A 23,608-nucleotide genomic window follows, 5' to 3' on the forward strand; every position below is an offset into this window, starting at 1 on the left:
CGTTTGTTATAAATTCGCAAAATGCTTAATTTAGTATAGTGAAGGACATTTTCTTAGCCGTAAGCTTAGAATATATTCCATTTTTGTTCTAAAGGATAAGTTAAACAATAAGGCTTTGGCATAGAGAAAAACTAAGAATAAAGCTAGCGCTGTTTCTATTTCCATTTAATTCAGTCTTATCCATGATTTAACCTAGATAAATGTACTGAGAATTTTATCATAATATTGTACCTTACAATATAATTTTATAGTCTAATTGTATATAATATTTGTATTGCACCGCCGGAACAATATTTAAAGATAGCTAATTTGATAATTTATATTTCGTAAACTGTTTATATTTGAGGACGGTACTGTAACAAACTACTGGGATATCCCAGAAAAACTTACTCATACTTGCCATAATTCAGTTCGTTAACTTCTTACCGATAATACCATTTTCATTCCCACTGTTGACCACTAACTGAACAAACAAACAATTAAAAACAATGACGCGCTGGTACATTGATTTTTGTCCGTTTCAGAACTCTTTCATAGCCAAAAAGGACGATATGTACTTCAAGATGAAGAAGCTGAGAGATATGGAGTGTGTAAAAATGAAGGAAGCCTCTAGTGCCTTGTGGATGATCAAAAATAGTGCCAATAGCAGCTGGGTGGAGGAGTTATTGGCGGAGAGTATACTTCTCGAAACACGTAAGTAATGCTTTTATTAGATTATTAACTTTAGATTTAGTATATGTAATTTTAGTTTGGGTTATTTAAATATATTAAACATAATCCACATACCCAAAAACTGTCGTCCAACTCTAATGAAATTTTCTATTATATCTGTTTTCACTCTATTTTGCTTTTAATTTAGACAACATTTTTACAGGTCAACACTTTTTAAATTGTATGTTTAAGTATCTGTTTTATTATGTTTGTTCCTTTACTTTAACGTTTGTTTTTTCTTGCTTAGAATCTTTTAAAGCAAATTCGAAAATCAGTGTTGATATTCGAAAAACCTTTGTTTTAAATTAGACAAATTTCTATCGATTTAGTGTTTTAATAGTATTAAAGTTTTGGTCTAAATGATCTAAGAACAAAAGTAAAGTTCGTGTAACATTTTGTCTAAGCTCCCATAACGTGGCCTACTCCGGCTACTTGTATAGCTAGGACCGACGCCTTTACGTGCCCTCCGAAGAACGGTGGAGGCTCAATTAAATTAGAAATTAAAAAGTTTCTAATGTCACTGCCGGGAATTGAACGCAGGTACTCCAGTTTGTTAAGCCAGTAACAGCCGCTGAACTGCGGCCGCAACATCTAAGAACAGTATTTAGATTGATCGTTAGGGATGTGGATTACCTCAGGAAACAGTCTATCAGCAATGCAGCTCAACAAGACTGAGTTAAAAATATTGTCGACTGCAAATTATTGCTTGAAATAAAGGTATCTGCAATATATCACAGAATACCAGCTTTTGGAATTGGTTCGTGTTCATTTTCTCACCTTCTCATATCTCAACATCGTTTTATCCTGGAACGTGTTATAATGGAAAGTGTTATATACGGAACCAAGTGTCGCTTATATATATTTTTTTCATGCCTTTGGATTTTTCTCCAGAAGAGTACGACGATTACGCGATTGATGCATACACTTACAATTTGCTGAAGAATGACCCACTTGTCTTTATTTATATTTCAATACACATTCGTGAATACAGATTATACCTTTATACTAGCTTTTATAAAATCTCTTCGCTTTAGTGCCTAGTTTATGCCTGTTGATAATCTGTTACAAGTTTTTACTAGTTTCAAAGTTGTAATTATTGTAATTTTTTTGACTCTGCTTTTTTCCAACTTGACTAGTTTCGATTTTATGTTCATAGGCCATCCCTCTTTTCCTGCTGAGTATATGTATTATTTATATTTATTTTATCCTTTTTCAATTTTGGTATAGGGTTTTTCTATCTGTAGGACCTTCAAAACCCTTTTAATATATTGTTATCTTTACAGTTAAATTTACATATTTTGCCTAAATTTTTTTTAAGTACTCAAACCATACTGGTTTAGGTGATTCTTTCTGTTTTTGGTGGCGCTAAGATAATCTGTTTCATCTTTGTTGAACATAAGTTTTACTTTAAATTGCTATTTATCCATTGTTATTGTTACTGATTTCTTTCTAGGATGTTCTGAACGTCATTACATTCTAAGTCTTTTGTTTCCATTCTTATAATGCCAATTTTTTTAATTTCATACACATTCATAATTGGATACTGATATATAATCTATTTCGATATTGTTTATTGCTGAAAAATACATAAGAAGGTCATGGGGGCTATCTCTAATATATAATTTTCACTCTATTAAAAAATCTGGAAACTGGAATCCCCATTTTGTAAGTAGCTTATATATAATTACGTAAAAACCAGACAGCAATATTAGACACATGTAATTATGATTGTTTTGTAATTGGAATTTTATAAATGACTGAATTGAATTCAAAACCTCGAAATGCAAACAAGCTGATAAGTTGATATAAATCTTCTGTTTCATTCCCTGCTTTTTTAGGCGACGATATTTTTTGTACCTAATGTCGTCAATAATTTATATTTTCTGTCTCATTGTCTCATTTCTTACCCCTTTCTTCTGTGTCTTCTTGTCCCTTCTGTTTCTTCTTGTCCCTTCTAATATTTCTGTGTTGCATATTTTGCGTTTTTATTGAAATTTTTTTATACCACAGTAAGGCATACATATTATTAATAGTGTTGTTGTTTTACCCAGTATTTATCTAGTATTTAAAGAGTTTCTGAAACTGTTTTCTTGTGCCATGTTTTAGTTAAATATTAAATATATATCCAATAGGATATTTAAGATATCCATCCTGTAAAGAATTAAACCACAATTGATTTTTTTCGACGTTTCGATTTGCACTCCGGAAATTATTTTCAAAAAAGAATTTCATTTATGACCGCAGGTATTTTTTTTGTAATTTATTAAACAAAGATATTTTTATTAAAAATGTATAATAATGGACAAATTAAAAAAATTTTAATCCAAAAACCTATTAACTAACAAAAAACGTGTAAACATAAGTGTAACGCTAGGTCATTACAGTACTGTAACTAAAATAAAATAAACGACTAGACATCAAGTTTTGATGTAAGTTTTGCTAATATTTAAGAGGGGCGTAGTCTAACGCCCGTCGCCTGATGTAAATGTTCCAAAAATTCTAAAAATAAACTGTATCGACGCCAATTTTTTTAAATTGAAAATCGATACAGTAGTTTTTTAGGATTTTCAGGAAGATTTACATTAGGAAACGGAAACAATATGATTGTTAGACTCCGCCCCTCTTAAATAAAAAACGGAAGTAAAACCGGAAGTAACTTTTTTTTGCATATTTTAGATTGTAAAATGCCACGTTTAAGAAAAAGAAGTCGGTTTGAGAACTCTAACTAACTAACTAACTAAATTTATATTTAAATATTATTTAAATTTAAAAAATACAGATAACAGTATGATGCTCCGCGCTAGTCTACACTACCGCCTACTGTTCCACTTTTTTGAGAATACGCCACAATTTTACTTTATAATAAGTTTATTTTTTATTTACTTATTTAAAATAAACCTAATTTAAAGTAAAATTGTGTCTTATTCCCAACAAAAATAATAATATATTTTTAACTAATAAATTAAAAACAAAGTAATGCTTACCTCATTATTTAATTCTTCAAGTATTAAACTCAAAACGTAGTCTAAATCTCTAAATATCAATCACAACACCTCACACACGCTGCACTTGTTGGAAACAGAATACTTTCTAACTAAACATAAAAATAAAAAAATATCAACTCATCAGATAGTGTAAAACAGATCCCATAAATTAAAATCGGAGACAGGAGGATCCCGAATTTTGAGTGGTCATTATCGTTATTCTTTAAATGGAAACACTTGTTGGTGCATTCCAGCATTCGAGAATTGACGCGTTGTTACATTGTGTATAATATTGAATTCCTATACTTTACTATAGGAGAAATTCATTTTATGGCCGCCATTTTTAAACCGGTTCGAATTTTTTAAATTTTAAACCTTAGGGGGAATCTACTCAACAATCTGTTTAGAAGGAGTATTGCGCACAAGAAAAGAGCTTAGCCTTTTAGTATATAAGATTCTTAAGAAACACAATGAAATTTATATTACAACTAGCATGTCTTCATAGAAAAAGTATAATTGCAGTCAATACACATGCCGACATGATATTTGCTACACATTGTTTGAGTACTACTGCTACACCCCTCTCCTACACAGCGACGTCTTTTGTTAGGTATAGATATTAAAAGGTGATTGCTTCTATCTTACATTAGATTGTCTGATATTCTATTAAGTGTGACACTAAATTTCAAAGAATTGGGTGCTTCACCATGCTTTGGAGCATTTGTATATTTTTTAAGATATGACTGCAATAAATCTTCTGAAATCTAATTGGGAAATCTTGGGGTGGTAGTGATTGTAGAGTTCAAGCTGTTACTAATACTGCCATCAATGAGCCATGGGAAGATACACCACCACCACTTCTTTGAACGGATTACAATTCTATATGCAGATATGTTTTGGTAGATCAAATCGGTTTCCTAGCATATTATTGTTATATTTGGCAATGATTTACGGTCTTGGAATGTGCACATATTTTTATTCTGTTTTGCTATATCTGCACACAGTTCCCACAGGCGCAGCACCATAAGCTGTAGATGCAGCAGCCACAGCACTATTGTCCATACACTATGAACAAAATAACAAGATTGCTCTCGATACATGAAGCGAAACTTCTCGGTAGTGGACCTTTTAGAAATTCTGTTATTTCTAAAGGTTTCCTTAATATTATATGATTTTAATTTCAAAAAATTAAATACGTTTATGTAATTGAAAATATCTACGTAGAAATGATAATGATATTCTTTATGTGGTATCTGCTCCAACATTTTTATCAGCGGAGTGGTAGGTTTTCCAAAGGTTAACCAAAGGTCCTTAACTCTGGTGTGTATATCTTTTTGGCTACCTTAGTTCAATTTAAAATCTAGAAGATATCCATTGTCGAAATTAAGCGCCCATATCTTGAAACCAAATCTAATTGGCTTTGCTTTCATAAATTGCTTTCACCCGTGCTTGCCAAAGTATTGAATCATTGACTCATCATAAGACAGGTTCTCAACGGGAACAAAATGTTTATGAAAATAATCTTTTACCATATTTGCAAGCGGTCTGAGTTTGTCATTACCATCTACTTTGGAGTAATCTGCACAGTGTATAAACTGCATTATCTGAGCGAATCTTGCCCGTCTCATGGCATTATGCTGCTTCTACTTCATTCCGCGTGTTAGACTGGCGGTCACAAAAATGTCGCTTGCTAGTTTTGCAGTTATATCCACTCACGATGAGAATGGTAATGAAACATCGAATTTCTTTCGCCGTAATTTGATGAACTGGGCCGTTTTTCACAATGGCATACCTTATTGTTTCTGCTACTAAAATCTGGATAACATTATTATTTATTGTAACATTTTTTCGAACAGAGCAGCAGGATATTTGATATATTTTTTTATAATTTTGCACAGAAAAATGTCGTGCGTGTGACAGAACTAAATCAAAATTTTCGTTTCAGTTGATTTTACTCTAATCTAAATTTTTTTGGGATATCAACCATCTCTTTATTACAACATCACGTATCTACATAATCATAATTCATAAACCAAATCATATATAATACATAATTATATAAAAATATATCACAAAATCTGCTAGCACGGAATCCACTCTCTGATCTTTCCTCTCCTCATATAAGTTTTCGATTCGCTCTTCTGTCAATTAACCGTACAACTTTCCCAATGGGCTAATAACGCTTATACCTCTGTAATTTTTCACATTTCTTATTTTTGTGAATAGAGCTTATACACGCCAAACTTCAGTGATCTTCTGGAACATTTTCTTATTTAATCAGACATTTATTAAATATCTCAGCCAGCAATTTTGCTGGTCCTAGTTTTATTAATTCACTGTGGATATTTCCAGGTTCTGTGTCTTTCCCTTTTTTTTTCATTTCCTTTAAGGTTTGTCTTATATCGTTTACGCTGATTGGTTGTACTTCGACTTCGTATATTGGATCTGTTCTGAAGTCTCTGTAATTTATTTCGCATTGTGGTCTTGCTTCCGTCAATAGGAATTTGTAATATTCTTTCCACTCTGACATACATACAGAGTTTAATCTCCCTTTTTCTTTGTAATCTTTTCTCCTAATTCTTTTATAACAGTAATTATTTCATGTAATTTAATACAATAAGAGTTGGAATATTATTTTTGAGAACGCACTCTTTAGTATTATTTTTGGTAATGCACTATTTAGTTCTTAGCAGTTTATGCTTCCATTATATTTATTTTCATAAACCTACGTGTTGAAATCAAATTTTACCCAAAATATCATGTAGGAGGAGCAGTAATTCCGATAAAACACTTATTTTAATATGGTCACTGATTAGAAGTATATGAGTGTTTTCCATTCATCTGTTAGTCACGAAAACTTCCCAAAATTCTTTTGTACTTTTTGGTTATCTTAAAATGTAAATAAGTTGCTTATTTACATAAATATTATAACTAAATTTAATATTTATTTATTAAAGCGGTCCAGCAATTAAGTCAACTTTCAGAAATAGTTTTTTGATAAAATAAAAATATATAGATTAGTAACTTTTACTTTTTTTCATCTGATTTAAATTTACTTTATAATGCATGTAATTGTCATTCGGTTAAAATTTGATCTAACTTTCAATATTTTTTTACCAATAGATCCAAATTTAGCCAAACGGCTCACACTTCCTCTAAGGGGAAAATTCACTCATCCTAGATACCCTTCGGTATCAAAAGTATTAAGCTCTGGTGGGACCTTTTCCATGTTATCGAGTGCTAGGTGACTTGGCACGTCAGAGTATCTCACAAAAATTTTCTTACAGGTCTAAATGTTGAGAGCAGTACTGCTTTTTGCATGGTCTTATACAGATGTTTATTAAGACTTAGCTGTTTTATGTTCTCTAAGAGACTCTTCGCAGTAACTCTAGTTCTAGGAAATAATAGGTATCGTCTGAGTACTTTCCATTTTTCATCGTCTCCTTATTTGTATTTCCTAATCTCTGTCCTTACGATTCTTTCGTTATCTTTAACATGCAAGTTGTTATTGTTAGGTATCGCCACATCAATAAATGTTTTTTTTCTAGTAAGTTTATTATGTGCCACTACTAGTATGAGATGCGGTCTATTATGTGCCACTGGTTGGTCTGTGAGCACAGTGCGGTCCCAGTGAAGTTTTTAGTTGTCGTTTTCCAGCATTCTGTAAGGGATGCTAACTAGTTCTTGGTGAAGAATATTTCTTGGCACCCTGGAATTTGGAAGAAGTTGTTATTTTTGCATTTGTTTTATATGTATATTTTCCAATGTTTTATAATCCATATTTTTTGAAAGTATTCATCAATTTGCTCTTAATCGTTTTAAAATGGGGTTTAGTTTATTGATTATTTTATTGCCTTTGCTTTATCTTTTTTCATTAATAATTAGTAATGTTATTAAGTTTTTACCTGATTCCCTAATAACGATTACCAATAATGTGGCGGCGATCTTATAGTATTATCATAGTTAATTATTTTTCTGATAGTTGAAGCACAATATTTCATTATTGCTTGTTCACTGCTGGGAATAGATCTTCCTCATAATTTAACATCTGTTTCCATTTTATGATTCTTGCATCAAGCTTTTCTGGCAACGTTTTAGATCGTCAGCCCATCGTGTTGGTGGACGACCTCTTATTTCGTTAAAAGTATTATCTCCTCTTTTATGATGCTATCATTAGTAATGTCTACGTTGGTCCACTGAGTGGCTGCTACTGCTTCCTGTAGACATATATTAAATAGTTTGGCAAGGGCAAAATTATTAGTAAACTCTATCCATATTGCAAACTACTAACATAAACAAATTATCGAGGCCTGACACGCACGTGTTCCGACGGTATTCGCCTTCTCATTCGCCTTCTCCTTAGACAACAGACTATTAAATATAATTTATCGAGTTGGGTGAGAATGATTGTCATTATACAGGTCCAAACTGCTCAGTCTGATTTAGACAAAATATAGGTTTTGAGTACTCAATATCAAAAGTGCCACTGTTAGCTATTGTTTAGCAACATAAGGGATAATATAACAAATATATAATCGATGAGATGACAAAAAGTCAACACAAATTAGTAAAAGGCTGGTCCATACCATTGTGACTTCAATCCAATTGAACTCCTGGACAGACGAAAAAAATTATGTAGCAGCAAAAAACAATACTTCTAAATTTGCAGACATCTAAAATATTTTTTATGCAATTAATAATATTACTTCAACTACATGGCATAAATGTGTGCAACACGTTGAACAAAAAGTTGAGTCCAAAATGTGGACAACCTAATAAAGACCCATATCGAACCAGTAATAATAAATTTAGATAAAGAAAGCAGCACATGTAGCTACTCAGACTCTGAATAATTCAAATGGTATGTTTTTGTGTTTTGAAAATCTTATGATGACGCTACTTTATTCAAGAGTACTCTGTTATGCACATGAATATTTTATTTTAGCATATTTTTCTTCAATAAAACAATAAATTTTAGTCACAGTTAACCTTTAAGAAATTCTTACATTCTTAGTTTAAAAAGTAAATATTTTTAAAAATCATGTGATACTTTTCAGTACGACCCTGTTTGGCTTTTACGTTCAATTGACATTTGGGAATATGTATTATAAATGAACTATAGTATAACATTTATTTTGGAATATTTATTAAAAATCTATTTTTGATTTTTTTCAGAACTAAGGTACAAAGTTATAGTTAACAAAATTCGGGAAAGCAAAGACATGGATGTAGCAATCAAAACAAGAAAACTTACAGGATCTGTCACGTTATCAAATCTACAGTACGACATACGAGAACAAGACAAGAAATCAAGCGATTGCACAACATTTTACCTTCTCGCTATTTCCCATGGTACCGTAGTCTTGACTACAAAAGCTATAGAGGCAATTGATGATAAACTTGTTTTTAACGAAACGTTTACTCTCAATGACCTGGATGATGACTTTGAAATTAAGGCTGAGGTGTACTCCCTTACACTCAACACTGCTAAGCCGGGAATCGTGGAAAAACTTCTTAAACGGGTAAGTTTAAATAATCAATTTTTTTATTACCAACATTATCACTTAATAATTAGTTGAGGAACAGTTCTCGAATTAGATACAATTTTAATGACAAATTTGTCAACTTTAATTTAAAATATATCTCTTGTAATTAGTAAAAAGACAAACTGCTAATATTTTAAACGTATGAAGGTTTAACGAGTTTTTGTATAAAACAAAATGTTTTTTGTGGAATAAACAATAAATACGGTTTGTTCAAAATATCAGAGAAAAAAGTGAAACTCACATAAGTGGCGTGACTATTAGCCCGCTTTTATGCACGAGTATTTTGTCGCCTTGACAAAAAACGCGGTTTTTAAAGATGAAAGAAAATAATTGAACTTCTGTTTTTTGTCGCGTGTCGCTCTTAGACACAAATTTGTTAAATAAATCAGTGACCATCGAACCGTGCAATAAGGAAGTGTGTATTGATAAAAGTTGGATCCGTGTGTTATTTACATAATATACAAACATACCATGCGGTCCATATGTATGGAATAAATTAATTTTTAGTGTTATTATGTACGATGTGAAAAAAACCTGAAACAGATTGATTTTTATTCTTGGCATTTTGTTAGAAAGAGATTTTAGTCCTCTGTTCAGCAAGTTTTTTAAGTTTGGTGCAATCATAACTGAGAAAATTGCTTTTTCAGATGTAAAATTTTGATAATGTCACATAATCTTTAGAATGCATTTTTCAATGTACTTTACAATTAAACTAAACATTCAAAATGACTATGAATTTACTTTTTGACAATAACCGAGGCGATTTTGGAATTCTCGTACAACATTTTGTATGACCTCGGGGGTTATTTTGTTAATTTCTTCCGTTATCCTAACTTTTAAATCAGCAATACTGTTTGGTCTATTAAAATATACCTTAGATTTTAAATAACCCCATAAGAAGTAATCAAGAAGAGTCAAATCAGGGGATCTAGCCGGCCATTCGATCGTTCCACGTCTTCTAATCCACCTATTGGAAAAAACCTCATTTAAATAATTTTTAACTATACGTGCAAAATGCGGTGGAACTCCGTCTTGTTGGTAGTAAATAGATCGATCTATCACATTTGGAAGATGGGAGAAAATCCTCACTGGGTGTGTGGGTCTCACACACCCAGTGAGGATTTTCTTTGCTCCAATATATTCAGTTCTGTTTATTAACCGTTCCGTTTACATGAAACGTAACCAAAAGAAAAAAATATTTTGTTTAAGAACTGCAAATCTGTGTTCGTTCTGTCCATCATCATTTCACAGAATTCTTGCCTTTTATCAGGATCATCTTCATTTAACTCATGAACCAACTGACCTTTGTAAGGATGGTATTTTTCTTAATGCAAAACTCTCAAAATAGGTGATTTACTTAGATCATTGACGGCGGCAAGTTCTCGAGTTGTCTTATGCGGGTTTTCCTCAATCTCTAGAAATACATCTAACTTTTTTTCATCAGTAAATTTAACATTTCTACCTGCATTTTTTATATGTCCAGTATAACGAAACTTCTTTTCAATCTTGCTAACTGTAGACTGCGAAACTTGTTCACAAGGGTATTTATTATTGAACATCTCACAAATCTCCTTCTGAGTTCTTGTTTTATTACCACAACCAATCATAATTAAAATATCTATTCTTTGAGTCTCAGACAAATGAGCCATAATTAAATTTAATACGCGCACAAATATTATACTGACGTCTTTTAGTCACTTTAAATACCTAAATGACAGCAACCTACTAGATTCATATCGATTGTGTATTTGGCTTTTTAACTAATATTTTTTACCATTTTTTTTTTCTCTAGTTTTTTCCCTAATGTTTAGCAGAACAGATACGAAAATACCTTATTATTTCTAAAGTATATTTAAATAGACCAGGCAATATTGCTGATTTAAAAGTAAAAGTTTGTATGACCCCCGAGGTCATACAAAATGTTGTACGAGAATTCCAAAATGGCCTCGGTTATTGTCAAGAAGTGAATAATGGTGGTCAAGTTGAACATTTAATTTAATTGTAAAGATCAATTTTTTCATTTATGACACACGACCCCCTTTGTTATTTAAAATTTTCGAGTATTCAAAATATTTCATATTTTGATTGTCAATTTAAGAATACAAATCAATCTGTTTCAGGTTTTTTTCACATAGTACATATTAATGCTAAAAATAAATTTATTCCATACATATGGACCGCATGGTATAATTTCCACAAGGAAAATGAAACTCCTATAGTTGGCTGTTTACCATTTATCGCAAAAGTTATATTTAAAAATTCTTTATAAAAGGTATATCATTAAAAAGACCGTTTTGAACTAAAAAGTACATCGTCAGTGTATTACTACCAGGTGAACATGAGCCAAGCCACTAAATATCTGGGTAAAAACCCTTAAAAAGGTAAAAAATTTATTATGTGTTACATTTTTGTTAAAAAGATTGTGTGATGTTAAAGTATTTAACAGATACCGTGCATGGCAACGTAAAACTCACAATAGAGGTTGTTTCTGACCCTCAGACAATGTCTGTTCTAGATGGCAAATTTTAGTTGTCTTCTTCACATTCATGAATTGTCTAATTCTTTCATTTCTTATTTTGTCCATTATTGTTAGTCTACAGCTGCTTCTCCAAAACATCATTTCTAAAGAAGACGCATCTCTTGGTTGAATAATTTGAGAGCTTGGTTTAACTGCACTTCTGCTGATTGGTTTATAGCAGCGGTATGAAAAGATGATTTCCCACCTAGAGAAGATGGCATATGAAGAAGAAAGAAGCCTTCTTTCTGCTGTCTTATCTGCTGTCTGTTTATTTCACAGGTCCGACTTGTTAAGCTTTCCAATAATTCCTAGTTTTTCATTTCCATGTTTTCTCTTTTTTAAATATTTGATTTCTGTCTTATAGGATGTAAATCTTTAATAGTTTTCTCTAGTTTCCTATAGTGAATTTCAAACTAATGCAATAATTTGTAGGACTTTATTAATTCGTAGAGGTATTTGATATTCATCTTATTAATCATAAGTAAAATAATAGCAAAAAAAAATAATTGTCAAGCATATACCATCACAAACATACACCATTTATAACGACCTCAATTTATAACCCTCACCATAAATTAGATATAAACTGACAGTAGCAATTAAACATTGAAGGTCACATTTTTTGGAACATTCTTCACAAGCCAAATCCTTAAAATAAAAATAAGGTTTATTATTAAACATTCAAACGACAAAAATAAAAATTTAGCAACAAACCTACTGGTAGCCTGTTTTCGATTTAAAAATCACAAGTAGAAGTACCTCATAAGAATTAGCTCATCAGTGAGCCTTCATAATAGTCATATAATATTAGTCTTGTCCCTCCTATATTTGTTACTACATCATACATATCTTTCCCGTCCAATAAATTCTAGCAAAATGTTTACCTTCTGTATAACGGACTAAATCCTAGCCTAAGGCTCTTAGCTCAGTTACAGCATATTATTATATCTTCTAATCTCGATTCTCATAAAATACCTGTGACTTATTAGTCCACGACGCTTTACATCTTCTCTGACATGAGAACCCGAAACGTTTCAAAGGTGTTCTAGTAATTATGCGTAGATCCAAAATCCACTTTTGTGACGAATACTGTTATCGCATATAATATAAGCTTCTACCAATAAATCGTCATTTAAAATGATCTCACATTTCCTAAACTAGCTGGTGAGAACATATGTTTTTGTTTATAAGATATTTGTTTGAATTATGATCCGGAATATATTAAAACTAATGAGTTCAAATTCTCTCAAATTTCTTTTTTTAACTAATTGGTTGCTTCTTTAATATATGCTAATTCTAATGGATTTATAACGAAATACGGAAAGGTCTCATATTAAACGTTTACACAAGCTGAATTTGTTGTAGCATTGAATTATTTGAATAAATCTATATATATTACCTTTAATTTTTATTTACAATTTTGTAAAAATGTTCATTCGAAAAATCGTAACTGAGTATAGTCAAATGGCGCATATTTTCTACAGAATTTCCATAGAGAAAACTTAGTTCGTGTTTTTATATTTCTTTTTATATATCTTCTTCTTTTGGAGCCTATTCGTTTCGAATACTAAGAACGCACCGTCTCAAGATATATCTCAAGTAAAGGATCCGAAAGAACGGTAAGAGTGAACTCACCTTAAAAAAACAGAATATACCTCTTCCAGAACTTTCAACATTCTGGCTATAATTATTTTGTTAACTGATGCTTTATACATATTAGTAGTTGTTGTGAAGAACCATTTCTTTAGGTTTTGTAACCATTACTCCTCGTTCTCCAAATACTTTTCCTTGGAGGATTATGTTTAGTAATCTATATTTAGCGCCGTTCTCTAATATGTGTCCAAGATATTCTAACGTTCTCCTTTAAATCGTGTACATTACTTCTTTTGCTTTCCCCATTTTTCGTAGTACGGTCTCGTTGGTTATTTTGTTCGCTCATTATATCCTTAGGATTCGCCTTTATAGCCACATCTCGAACGTTTTAAGTTTCTTCTGCATTATTTGAGTGAGTGTCCAGGATTTAACTTCATAGAATAGTATTTAAAAAATATACCATCGCAGCATCCTTGATTTAATGTCTAGATTAAGGTTGTGGCTTTTAAAGAATTTAGTCATATTTTTGACTGCACTCCCAGGCTATTCCATTCTACATTTTATCTGATGTGAGTGATCCCTTTGTTTGTTTACTATTACTTCAAGATAGGTAAACTATTTTACTCCGTTCACTGGTTTATTATTCATAAGCAGTAAGGTTGCTAATGAACATAAATTTGGTTTTTGATATATTAATTTCTAGTCCAAATCTTTAGCTTATTTATTTTATTTTTTTCATTAGCTGTTGTAAACTTTTTAGACTGTCTGCAAAAATAATGGTGTCATCCGCATATACATTTTTGCCTAACGCCTCGCAGAATCTGGATTGATTCCGCCAATCAAAATGTGGTGTCTTGTATTCTCTCTTTTTGAAGCTTTTATACTCTACGATGTACTTTATTCTACGTACTTTTTTTGCTTTCTGATTATTGAGTAATATTGGGTAATATAGAATTATTGGGTAATATTTTGGAATATTGTCTTTGTCATAGGTTAGATGTCGAAGGTCTGCGTTCTTAAAATCAGAAACGAGTTGACGTGAGACTGCCCTCATTCCACATAACTTTTGTGCGGAGGCCTGCAAGCTCAAAACGTCTAGATATAAGTTGGACGTGAGCTTGTAGTACGTGCCCACTTTAAAGACTTTGAACTGGTAGAGGAAAACAATCTCACCCAATTCAGTTTGTATTGGAGATTTTGACGCGATGACTAATGTCTTGACGATGATCGATGGTGTGATGACTTTCGGTAAACCGGGAGCTATCAGTCATAGAACTAATGTCACAGAGCAAATGTAATTGATTCTACAGTTTGTACAGTCAGTGGAAGAATTTTTGAATATGGATTTAAAATCGCTAATAAATCGCTGGTAAATAAGTTTACAAAGTCGTGAAATAGTAAACATTATATTAAATTTTAGGAAATTATAAGTAGAGCTAGGTAAGCCATCTTGTAACAAATACACTAACGAGTTGCACAAGCAGATGTATTAGTCTGGGTACGGCATAATATTATAAAAATGAGATTGAACTCGTTTGGTCGTCTCTAAAATAATATGTTACAAGTAAAATACATTTTTATTGTCAGACATTAAAAAGTTGTGTGATTAATTTTTCCTCACAAGAATGGCACAACCGCTGCAAACATGCTCTCAAATTTGAACAAACGTTTTGCGACTTGGAACCAGCCATCGATCGATGCAGCAATTAATCAAATAATAGTTAAACCTGTATGAAAACGAATCTAGATGGAAACCCGAATTGCCATCTAGAACCCATACAGAGATATCGTCTCAGGCTCAGCAACTCAGTGTATGCACGTACAGCAAAACTGTTAGCATTTATTGGTCCATATAAGTGGTCCAAGATAAAAGCAGATTGTCGGAGACATCAAAAATAAAATTTTGTCATATACAAGCTATATTTATTATTAGCCAAAACAGATTTAATTGGACATATCGTTTTACATCTTACCGCAGAAATGTCCATTACAAATTAATACCTTCTAACATCTTTAATAAAAAAAATTAATATAAATTTCTCTCGATTACGTAGTAAAAATATTTAAAATGATCTTAATATTAAATATTATTTAAAAAAAATGTAGTTTTTATAGTAGTGGTATAGTAGTAGTAGTAGTATATAGTTATATGTAGTTTTTTTGGTTTTTACCACCTACGTACTAAATTTATAGTAAAATTAAGTACCTATATAAAAAAACAATAGTAATATAAACATGCAAAAAAATACGGGGACATATCCCATTAAAAAAAACTAATCCTGCGCTAACAAAAAGTACATCAAATGTTGAAGAACAATATAAATGACAACAAGTGATTTTTCCCAATGACTTTTGGGCTTGTCTATACCCACTGCAATTAAAGATGATCCATTTTGTAACAAATTAATCTTTACTTTTGATTGACTGCATATACTGTCACTAACACCACTGTCCAAAGATATAATTGCTCACAAGAAATGTTTTCTGATCTTCAAATATATTCCTGACTAATCAGGAATATATGGTCCTGGTGTCGTCGGTACCACTTGAGTGCCGAACCCCACACCTAGCCTTACAAAAGGCTAGCTCACTACTGATCGTCATAAAATTATCAAACCTGCAAATTTGATCTTCACTTCAACTCAAATACTTTGATAGGCACACTATTTAATTTGAAAGAAAACAAATTTTTAAACGGTGGGACGAATATAACGAAGCTTGGAAGTGGTTTTGTTTCAGTAATCTTACAAAGACCTTTAGATGAGTCTGTCATTTTTAAACTTGATATTAGAAAAATCGGTTTGTTTTGTACAAAAACCGGCAAGTTCGTTACTAAGGATTTCCGGATGATTTTTTACATAAAAAACATCAATCTGTTTCTATCAGTGTCATTTTTCTAGTTTGTTTCTCATATTTTTTTCTCAAACAATTCTTTAATATTTTTCATGCTCTACATACAAACTATTTTGTTTTCTTTGGCCAACATTTTTTAAATTTGGTTAATATTGTTTAATATCTCAATGTATAGGTTCTATTTTCACCTTTATTTCTGTGATTATTGTGTTTTTATTTCGTCTTATCATTGTATTAGGATTTATAGTTTTCATTTTCTTGTTTGTCTTTTATTTATGGTTCATTAATATTATATACAATACAAAAGTCAAGTTAATACCTATTAACCTATTATATTTTTAATAATATATAAAATGATTCTTACATGTTAAAATATTTTGCGTTAGTAGACCGTGTACACATTATGAAACCAATAAATAAGAATCTATACCAGATAGATTTTTTATATCGAATAAATAAGCATACTTACATATTTTTCTATTCAAATAGGCGCTATAATTTTCGGTAAAATCATTTAAATTCGAACAGTCCGCTTTTACTAAATCGATCTAAATTTATGGATCTACCGTCGCTAGTATGATTTTAGAGCACACAAAAAATATTAAAATTTAATGACATGCAAAACCTGTTGGTAAGATTTTGGAAAGAACAAATTTGATGTTGTTTATTTATAAATATTACTTAACGTGTACAATTTGTACACTTCGAAAAATAAGTTCATTTGCGAATCAATAACTTTTATGTAACATTAATTCGGTTTAATAATTTCTAAATAACTGCTTCTTCTGTACTTTGTTTATTCTTCACCTCTATACTATGTTGGAATATTTCTTTTAATATCTGTGTACAGTTCATTATTGTATGAACAAAGGCACCTTCATGTCAAAGGACATACACATACACACACGCACATATATATATATATATATATATATATATATATATATATATATATATATATATATATATATATATATATATATATTTAATGTATCGCAATAATCTTAGATTGCGGACGCCAACTATAAATCAAATGTTTTGTATGTGAAAAAATACAAAAGAAGAAGAAGGAAAGACTTAAAAAATATAATAAATATACTGATAAAACACCTTGACAATAATTGAAAGCTGCGCAGCCACTATTGTTTCGCGACTATTGATACTACTTTACAAAACTTATAAATAACAACTTTATATCTCTTTATTATTATTCTTAAATTTTAATAAACTGCATATCTTTTAATTTATATTAATTATATAATTGGATACTTGGATATTTGTCAACTCGCTAGCTAACTCCTCCCTTGGATCTTCTGCCAAAAACGAATCTCGCACCCTCGTCCCAATCAAAATTCCTCTCTCCCCCTGCATACTACATTCTCCTAGCCTAAACTTCTCCCGATGCAATGATAATTTATTGGTACTTACAAATGCCGTTAACATTAACTTCTGCACGGATACCATTCAGCAAACACTGAATCACCAGTTTTTTTTCAAACAATTTTAAAAATAAAATTTCTTTTTATTCACACAACTTAATTTTCTTCTACCGTTCAAATTTAACGGCATTCAATCTCTTTAGCTTCAGATGTTACTCTTTTCACAAACAAGAACAGACTGTAATTTACAGTATTCTCAGTTTCTACAAAATCCGTCAAATTAATATTTTCTTGTTTTTGATGCACACCCAACAATAGAATCTGCATAAATGAAATCTACATTTTTGACAAGACAATAGCTGAATAGGGTTAATCGCTATTTTATTATCCCCTCGTTAAAAAAAAAACAATCCCAAACACCTTTCCTTGAACACTCGTTCTATTTATAAAACATTCAATTCTCGCCATTATTTTAAATCTATTATCTATTACTATATACTTTGTTCATTGAATTTAAAAAAAAAGACATAATTTTCACCGTAAAATTCCTTTTAATATTCAGTGATATCACATACATATATCTTAAAATAGCTCTCTTTGTTAAATTTCTTCTTTTCTGTGTTGTTATTTACAAAATTTGTTTTATCGATCAACAAGAATTATTTTTTTTTTCAAAAATCAAACTAGATCTACTTCATATTTCTATTTTCTTCCTTTGACTTTCTAATACTATTTTTGATTTTTCTGCTATTTTATCTACTTCTTTTTATTTTTATTAACTCCTTACTTCGTATTCACATTTCTCCAATCTCCAAACTTTCTATTCGGTTTGTCATTTTTTTATTTTCTTCTCAGTTTTCTTCTAGTTGTAATTTCATAAATTGTTTATTTTCTTTTTCTTGTCTTTTCATATTTTTTTTATTTTTTTCTCATTTCTCTTCTTGCTATTTTTGCTATACTTTCATCATTTTTATTTTCTTCCCTGTTTTATTCTTATTGTTTTATCATTTTTTATCTTCTTTTCTATTTTCTTGCTGGTCTTCATCATTGTTATTATTAAATTTTCTAAAATGCCTGTTTCTTATTTCTCCTCAACTACTGTGACATTTTCCTTATTGTCAGATCCTTCTTTCACAATTACTTCTTCTTTTCTGTACTCTTCTTTCCTTTCCTTCATTTTACTTTGTGCTCTTGTGGCCGACATGTTTACCAATAACCAAAAATAATTTCTTTTATACCAGAAACCAAAGCAAATGGCTTTTGCAACATCCGTTGGTGTTAATGTCATTTTAATACAAATATAAACTCTAAACTCAAAACGTTTTAATAACAAATTGGTCTGATTATTGCGATATGATTTAGAAGAATGCCTGTATATTTTCTTTTTAAATAGGAAATGATGATGACCGTAGTCTAATAATTTATTTTTTGTTGCAGAAACCGAAGTGTTGTTGCCCAAGCAACAAAATCTACTACGAAAACGTCAACACTGCAGAGCTAAAAGAATCATCTATTTTGAAGCCATCATTTTTATCCTGTGGCGAATTCACAATAAAATCAAACGACATAGGAAACTCTAGATTTGCACTCCAAAAAGGAAACAATACCTTGAAAAACTTCGTCAAAGCTGTATTAAAAGTAGAGCACATGACCCTATCGACCAAGTTAACTGGATTTTTAACATTGGGAAAGGAAGACGAAGAAAACAATGTTCATTATTGGGAAAGAAAATGGTGCTCACTTAATGGAAATACGTTTCTTATATACAACTACCCACAAGATGAAGAATTCGATAAACTTCCGGCAGCTAAAATAAATCTGGAATATTGTCTCATGCCTTTAGTAAAGAACCCTGAAGATTGTCCTAGGAAGAAGATTTTCGTATTCAGAACCGGAAGGCCAAGTACGCTTAATGACAGTAATACAGAGAAAATTAGAACGAAAGAAAATTTTGTGGCTGATAAATACTATCTATCGGCGGACAACAAGGAAGATTTTGACCGTTGGACCACCACCTTAGATCTTGCTCTAGAGCAACTAGCATTATGGAATAGACTTATTTTTAAACAGTGATATTTTATAAATATGATTTTGTACATAGTTTTGGAATAAATTAAGTTTAAGTTTACTTATAGCACTTTTATTTTATGACCTTTCTTCAACATATAACTGTAGTATTTATCAATTAGTGAGGTTTAAATTTAAGGGTTTTAATAAAGTCTTAGACAAGAACAGCTATTAGTAACAGCATATCATATTGGGTATGGATTTCCCATGACCACCTGTCAGGAACACAACAGTCGTGTATCTCTGACACAACAACCGAGAGTTAGTTAACTGAAATGTAATAGTAATAAAACACTATCTCTGTTTACGGAGTTTGGCTAATTATACTAATTACTGTTACTATTACTGTTACTCCAGAAAAACTGAAATCACGGTGCTGTAAAAGAAATAGTATAAGATTATAACACGCATTTCTAATAAGATTATTAACGAATTAGGAATTAACAAGTAGTGTGAAGCCAGCTGGTAGATACTGAGGGATATAGTATAAGCATAAGTAGCCAGAGACTGTCCTTACGGGGGGAGTTTTACCTCCTCTCTTGTGAAATCTGATCTGATAGCTAGACTTAGCAAAGACAGGAATCATCTCCTGAGCTATCCGGATGACCTGGTCATCTTAGAATATGACAAATATAATGCCACACTCAGAGATAGAAGGCAATAGGCTTTAAGTGTAGTTACAGAATGGACTTTAAATGTAGGGCTTAACATAAGCCTCCAGAAACCCAAAATCATAAAATTTACCAGAAGGGGGATCTTAGAGGTACTGGGTCGTATAAGCTTAAATTCTACACATTTAAAACAATCGTCATAGACTGCAGGATTATACCTGTTACACAAAAGGGTTTAAAACGGCAGAAGGTTCGAGTGCAGGAATATTCGGTAGTGGCGTAAATTTAAACATTTCTTTTGCACTAGCAGAATACACCTCTGTATAGCAGGCAGTAAAGATTTATGCAATTTTTAGTGTGCAATCAAAATTAACATCAATATCAATATATATACAGTAAAACTTGCATGCATTGGACTCCTCATAGTACTCCCCCAAAAGGAGTTATAAAATACAAGTCAATGTTTACAAATAAAAAATTGAGTATGGTTATCATACCTATGAATATATGCTTCGTTGCCTATAAAAAGGCAGTTGATAGTGTAAGCTGGATAAATTTGTGGTCCATTTTAATAGAAATGGGCACACCAATGCACCTGGTGACACTTATTAAAAATCTGTACCAGTCCAATATAGCAATAGTACGACTAGATCAGAAGTTCTCAAACTAATTTAAGACCGAGAGAGGTGTTAGACAAGGATGCGTGTTATCACCTGACTTTTAACACCTGACCTTGAATTTAACATTTATGGTGAACATGTCATGAGGATGGCTTTAGATGAATGGGCCAGTGGAGTAACAGTGGCTGGTAGGAAAATCTCCAATTTAATATTTGCTGATGACACTACACTTACAGCAGCAAATGAGCAAGACATGTTTAATCTCCTGCTAAGAGTTGAGAACGAAAGCAATAAAGTTGGTCTGAAAATCAATAAAGCTAACACAAAAATAATGGTGGTCAAAAGATTCCACATTATTTAACTGACTAACATGTCACAGGAATACCAGATAGTGGACGGTTTTGTCTCGGGTCTAGTATAACTAATTATGGTAACTGTGAAGCAGAAGTTCGGAGACGTATTGGTATGGCAAAAAATGCGATGAATCGTTTAACTAAAGTTTGGAAAGACAGATCTATCTCTCAAATTTTCAAGATGAGACTGGTGAATGCCCTTGTATTCTCAATATCATTATACGTTGCAGAGACTTGGGCCCTTCGTGGCCTTCGTTTGGCGCCAAAAATTGATGCCTTTGCGATGTGGTGCTGGAGAAGAATGCTATGCATACCTTGGACAGCTCATAGGACAAACGTTTCCATTCTAAACCAACTCAAGATTAAAAAAAGGCTATCCACAATATGTCTGCAATCTGCAACGTATTCTGCAATTTTTCGGTCACGTGGTTTGCAGAGATTAATTGTTTCTGGAAACGTTCCAGGGAGAAGATCAAGAGGACGATCACCAACTAGAAGGTCCGACCAGATTGGAAATTCAGGTGGAAACTCATTCTGCGAAGCTCTCAGAGCAGCTGAAGATAGAGACCAATAGAGAAAAATTGTGAGGAATATTGGAGGAAATCACGATCTTCAGTAATGGGGAAACGACAAGACAGAGATGGTTAGCAGATTAAAGTTCATCAAATGTTATGCATGGTCGCAACTGCTCTATGGGGTAGACGCTTGGACTCTGATAGCTCAATCCGTAAACAAATTGAGGTATTTGAAATGTGGCTATATAAGCGCATTTTTAAAATTCCTGGATTGCAATATTGGAATTGAACATGGCAGAAAGCTTATGAATCTAATTAAAATAGGAAAAACATCGTATCTAAGCCACATACTTCGAAACGATAAATAAATTGAAATGAAAAAGACAGCAAAGATTTGATTTCACGTTCAAAGCGTCTATGTATCTATTGATACGTATTTCGACTTAATAAGTCTCATCAGAACAGTTATTCATAGCCGTTCTTAACGTGAAAAATAATCTTCTCTGTCTTTTAGGAAGCAACAATAAAATGGCTTCGTTATGGACGCAATAGCGACATCTGATAGAAAAATCGGTAAGATAGTTTCGAAACAAATTCAGATTTCTGCTTTAATCTGAACCTTCTATAAATGCAAGGTATAAAGACGTTGATAAAGATGTTAACAGAGACATGGGAAATCTAAAATTTGCATTCCACGACATGTCTATCAACTAAGCAGAAATCCATAACGAATTTGTTTCTTGTACTCATATAGAGTAGATCCGAATAAAATGAAAAAGACAGCAAAGATTTGATTTCACGTTCAAAGCGTCTATGTATCTGTTGATACGTATTTCGACTTAATAAGTCTCATCAGAACAGTTATTCATAGCCGTTCTTAACGTGAAAAATAATCTTCTCTGTCTTTTAGGAAGCAACAATAAAATGGCTTCGTTATGGACGCAATAGCGACATCTGATAGAAAAATCGGTAAGATAGTTTCGAAACAAATTCTATATATAAATATAAATAAACTCTTTTACACGTCATCATACAAGGAAGAGTTAATGAAAGGAAAGGCTTGGGAAAAAAAGAAGAAATCTTGGCTAAGGAATATCAGATTTTATACTAATTTTAGTGTTGAACAGATATTTCACGTTGCAAAAGAGAGGGAAGCGTTTAAAGAAGTGATCGCCAACCTTCGTTAGAAGACGGTATAATAAGAAGAAAAATGGGGCTTTCATAAGCCTTAGATTGGACTTTAGGTGTGGAAATACAAAGAGGATTTACATTTTAATTAGGAATAAGCCACACCTTTACTTAAATAAATTTATTTTGACGTTTTAATTTCCACTACTAAAATCGTTCTGTAGCTTCAGAATAATATACAGAGAGACACTCGACAGTCTGGTGAAACATAACAGTGTCACAATTAGTATGGATTTCAGGTCACCGAGGAATATACAGCAATGAAAGAGCTGATGCCAGAAGATCTATCAAAATACTTCGGTCCAAAAGCCGGCCGTGTTAGCGCCAAAATCATAGACCGCGATGGAAAAAATTCTAAATCCGAAGACAACATAACTCTCACTTATAGACTACAAGCCCATGGGACATTTTTAAGGGGTCATTTGACCCAGCATGAATCACATATAAATCAATACTACAATATGTAATAACAACTTTATACACAAGGCCGCCAATTTTTATTAGCTCAGGTAAATACACCGGTAAGTTAAATTTACCATTCAAGAAGGGGACATTTTGGTCAAAGATGTTTGTACGGTATTTATAACTCAGGTAGGTAATACAAAAATAATAAACCAATTGCCGTACAAAAATATTGGTACCAGTAGCAGGGACAATCTTTGATTTTCTT

General features: G+C 31.8%; 1 protein-coding gene across 1 annotated transcript in view; it reads left to right on the forward strand.

The window, feature by feature from the left end:
• LOC140432337 (anillin-like) overlaps positions 1-19,712 on the forward strand; it is a 40,329-nt gene extending 20,617 nt beyond the window's left edge. Inside the window, exons 2-4 of the mRNA XM_072520170.1 lie at positions 525-693; positions 8,871-9,217; positions 19,022-19,712. Of these exons, the coding sequence (XP_072376271.1) occupies positions 525-693; positions 8,871-9,217; positions 19,022-19,657 (1,152 nt within the window). The 3' untranslated portion in view covers positions 19,658-19,712. The remainder of the gene's footprint in view (positions 1-524; positions 694-8,870; positions 9,218-19,021) is intronic.
• Positions 19,713-23,608: the final 3,896 nt, after the last annotated feature.

Source organism: Diabrotica undecimpunctata, chromosome 1 (genome assembly GCF_040954645.1).
Source record: "Diabrotica undecimpunctata isolate CICGRU chromosome 1, icDiaUnde3, whole genome shotgun sequence".
Classification (NCBI taxonomy): domain Eukaryota; kingdom Metazoa; phylum Arthropoda; class Insecta; order Coleoptera; family Chrysomelidae; genus Diabrotica; species Diabrotica undecimpunctata.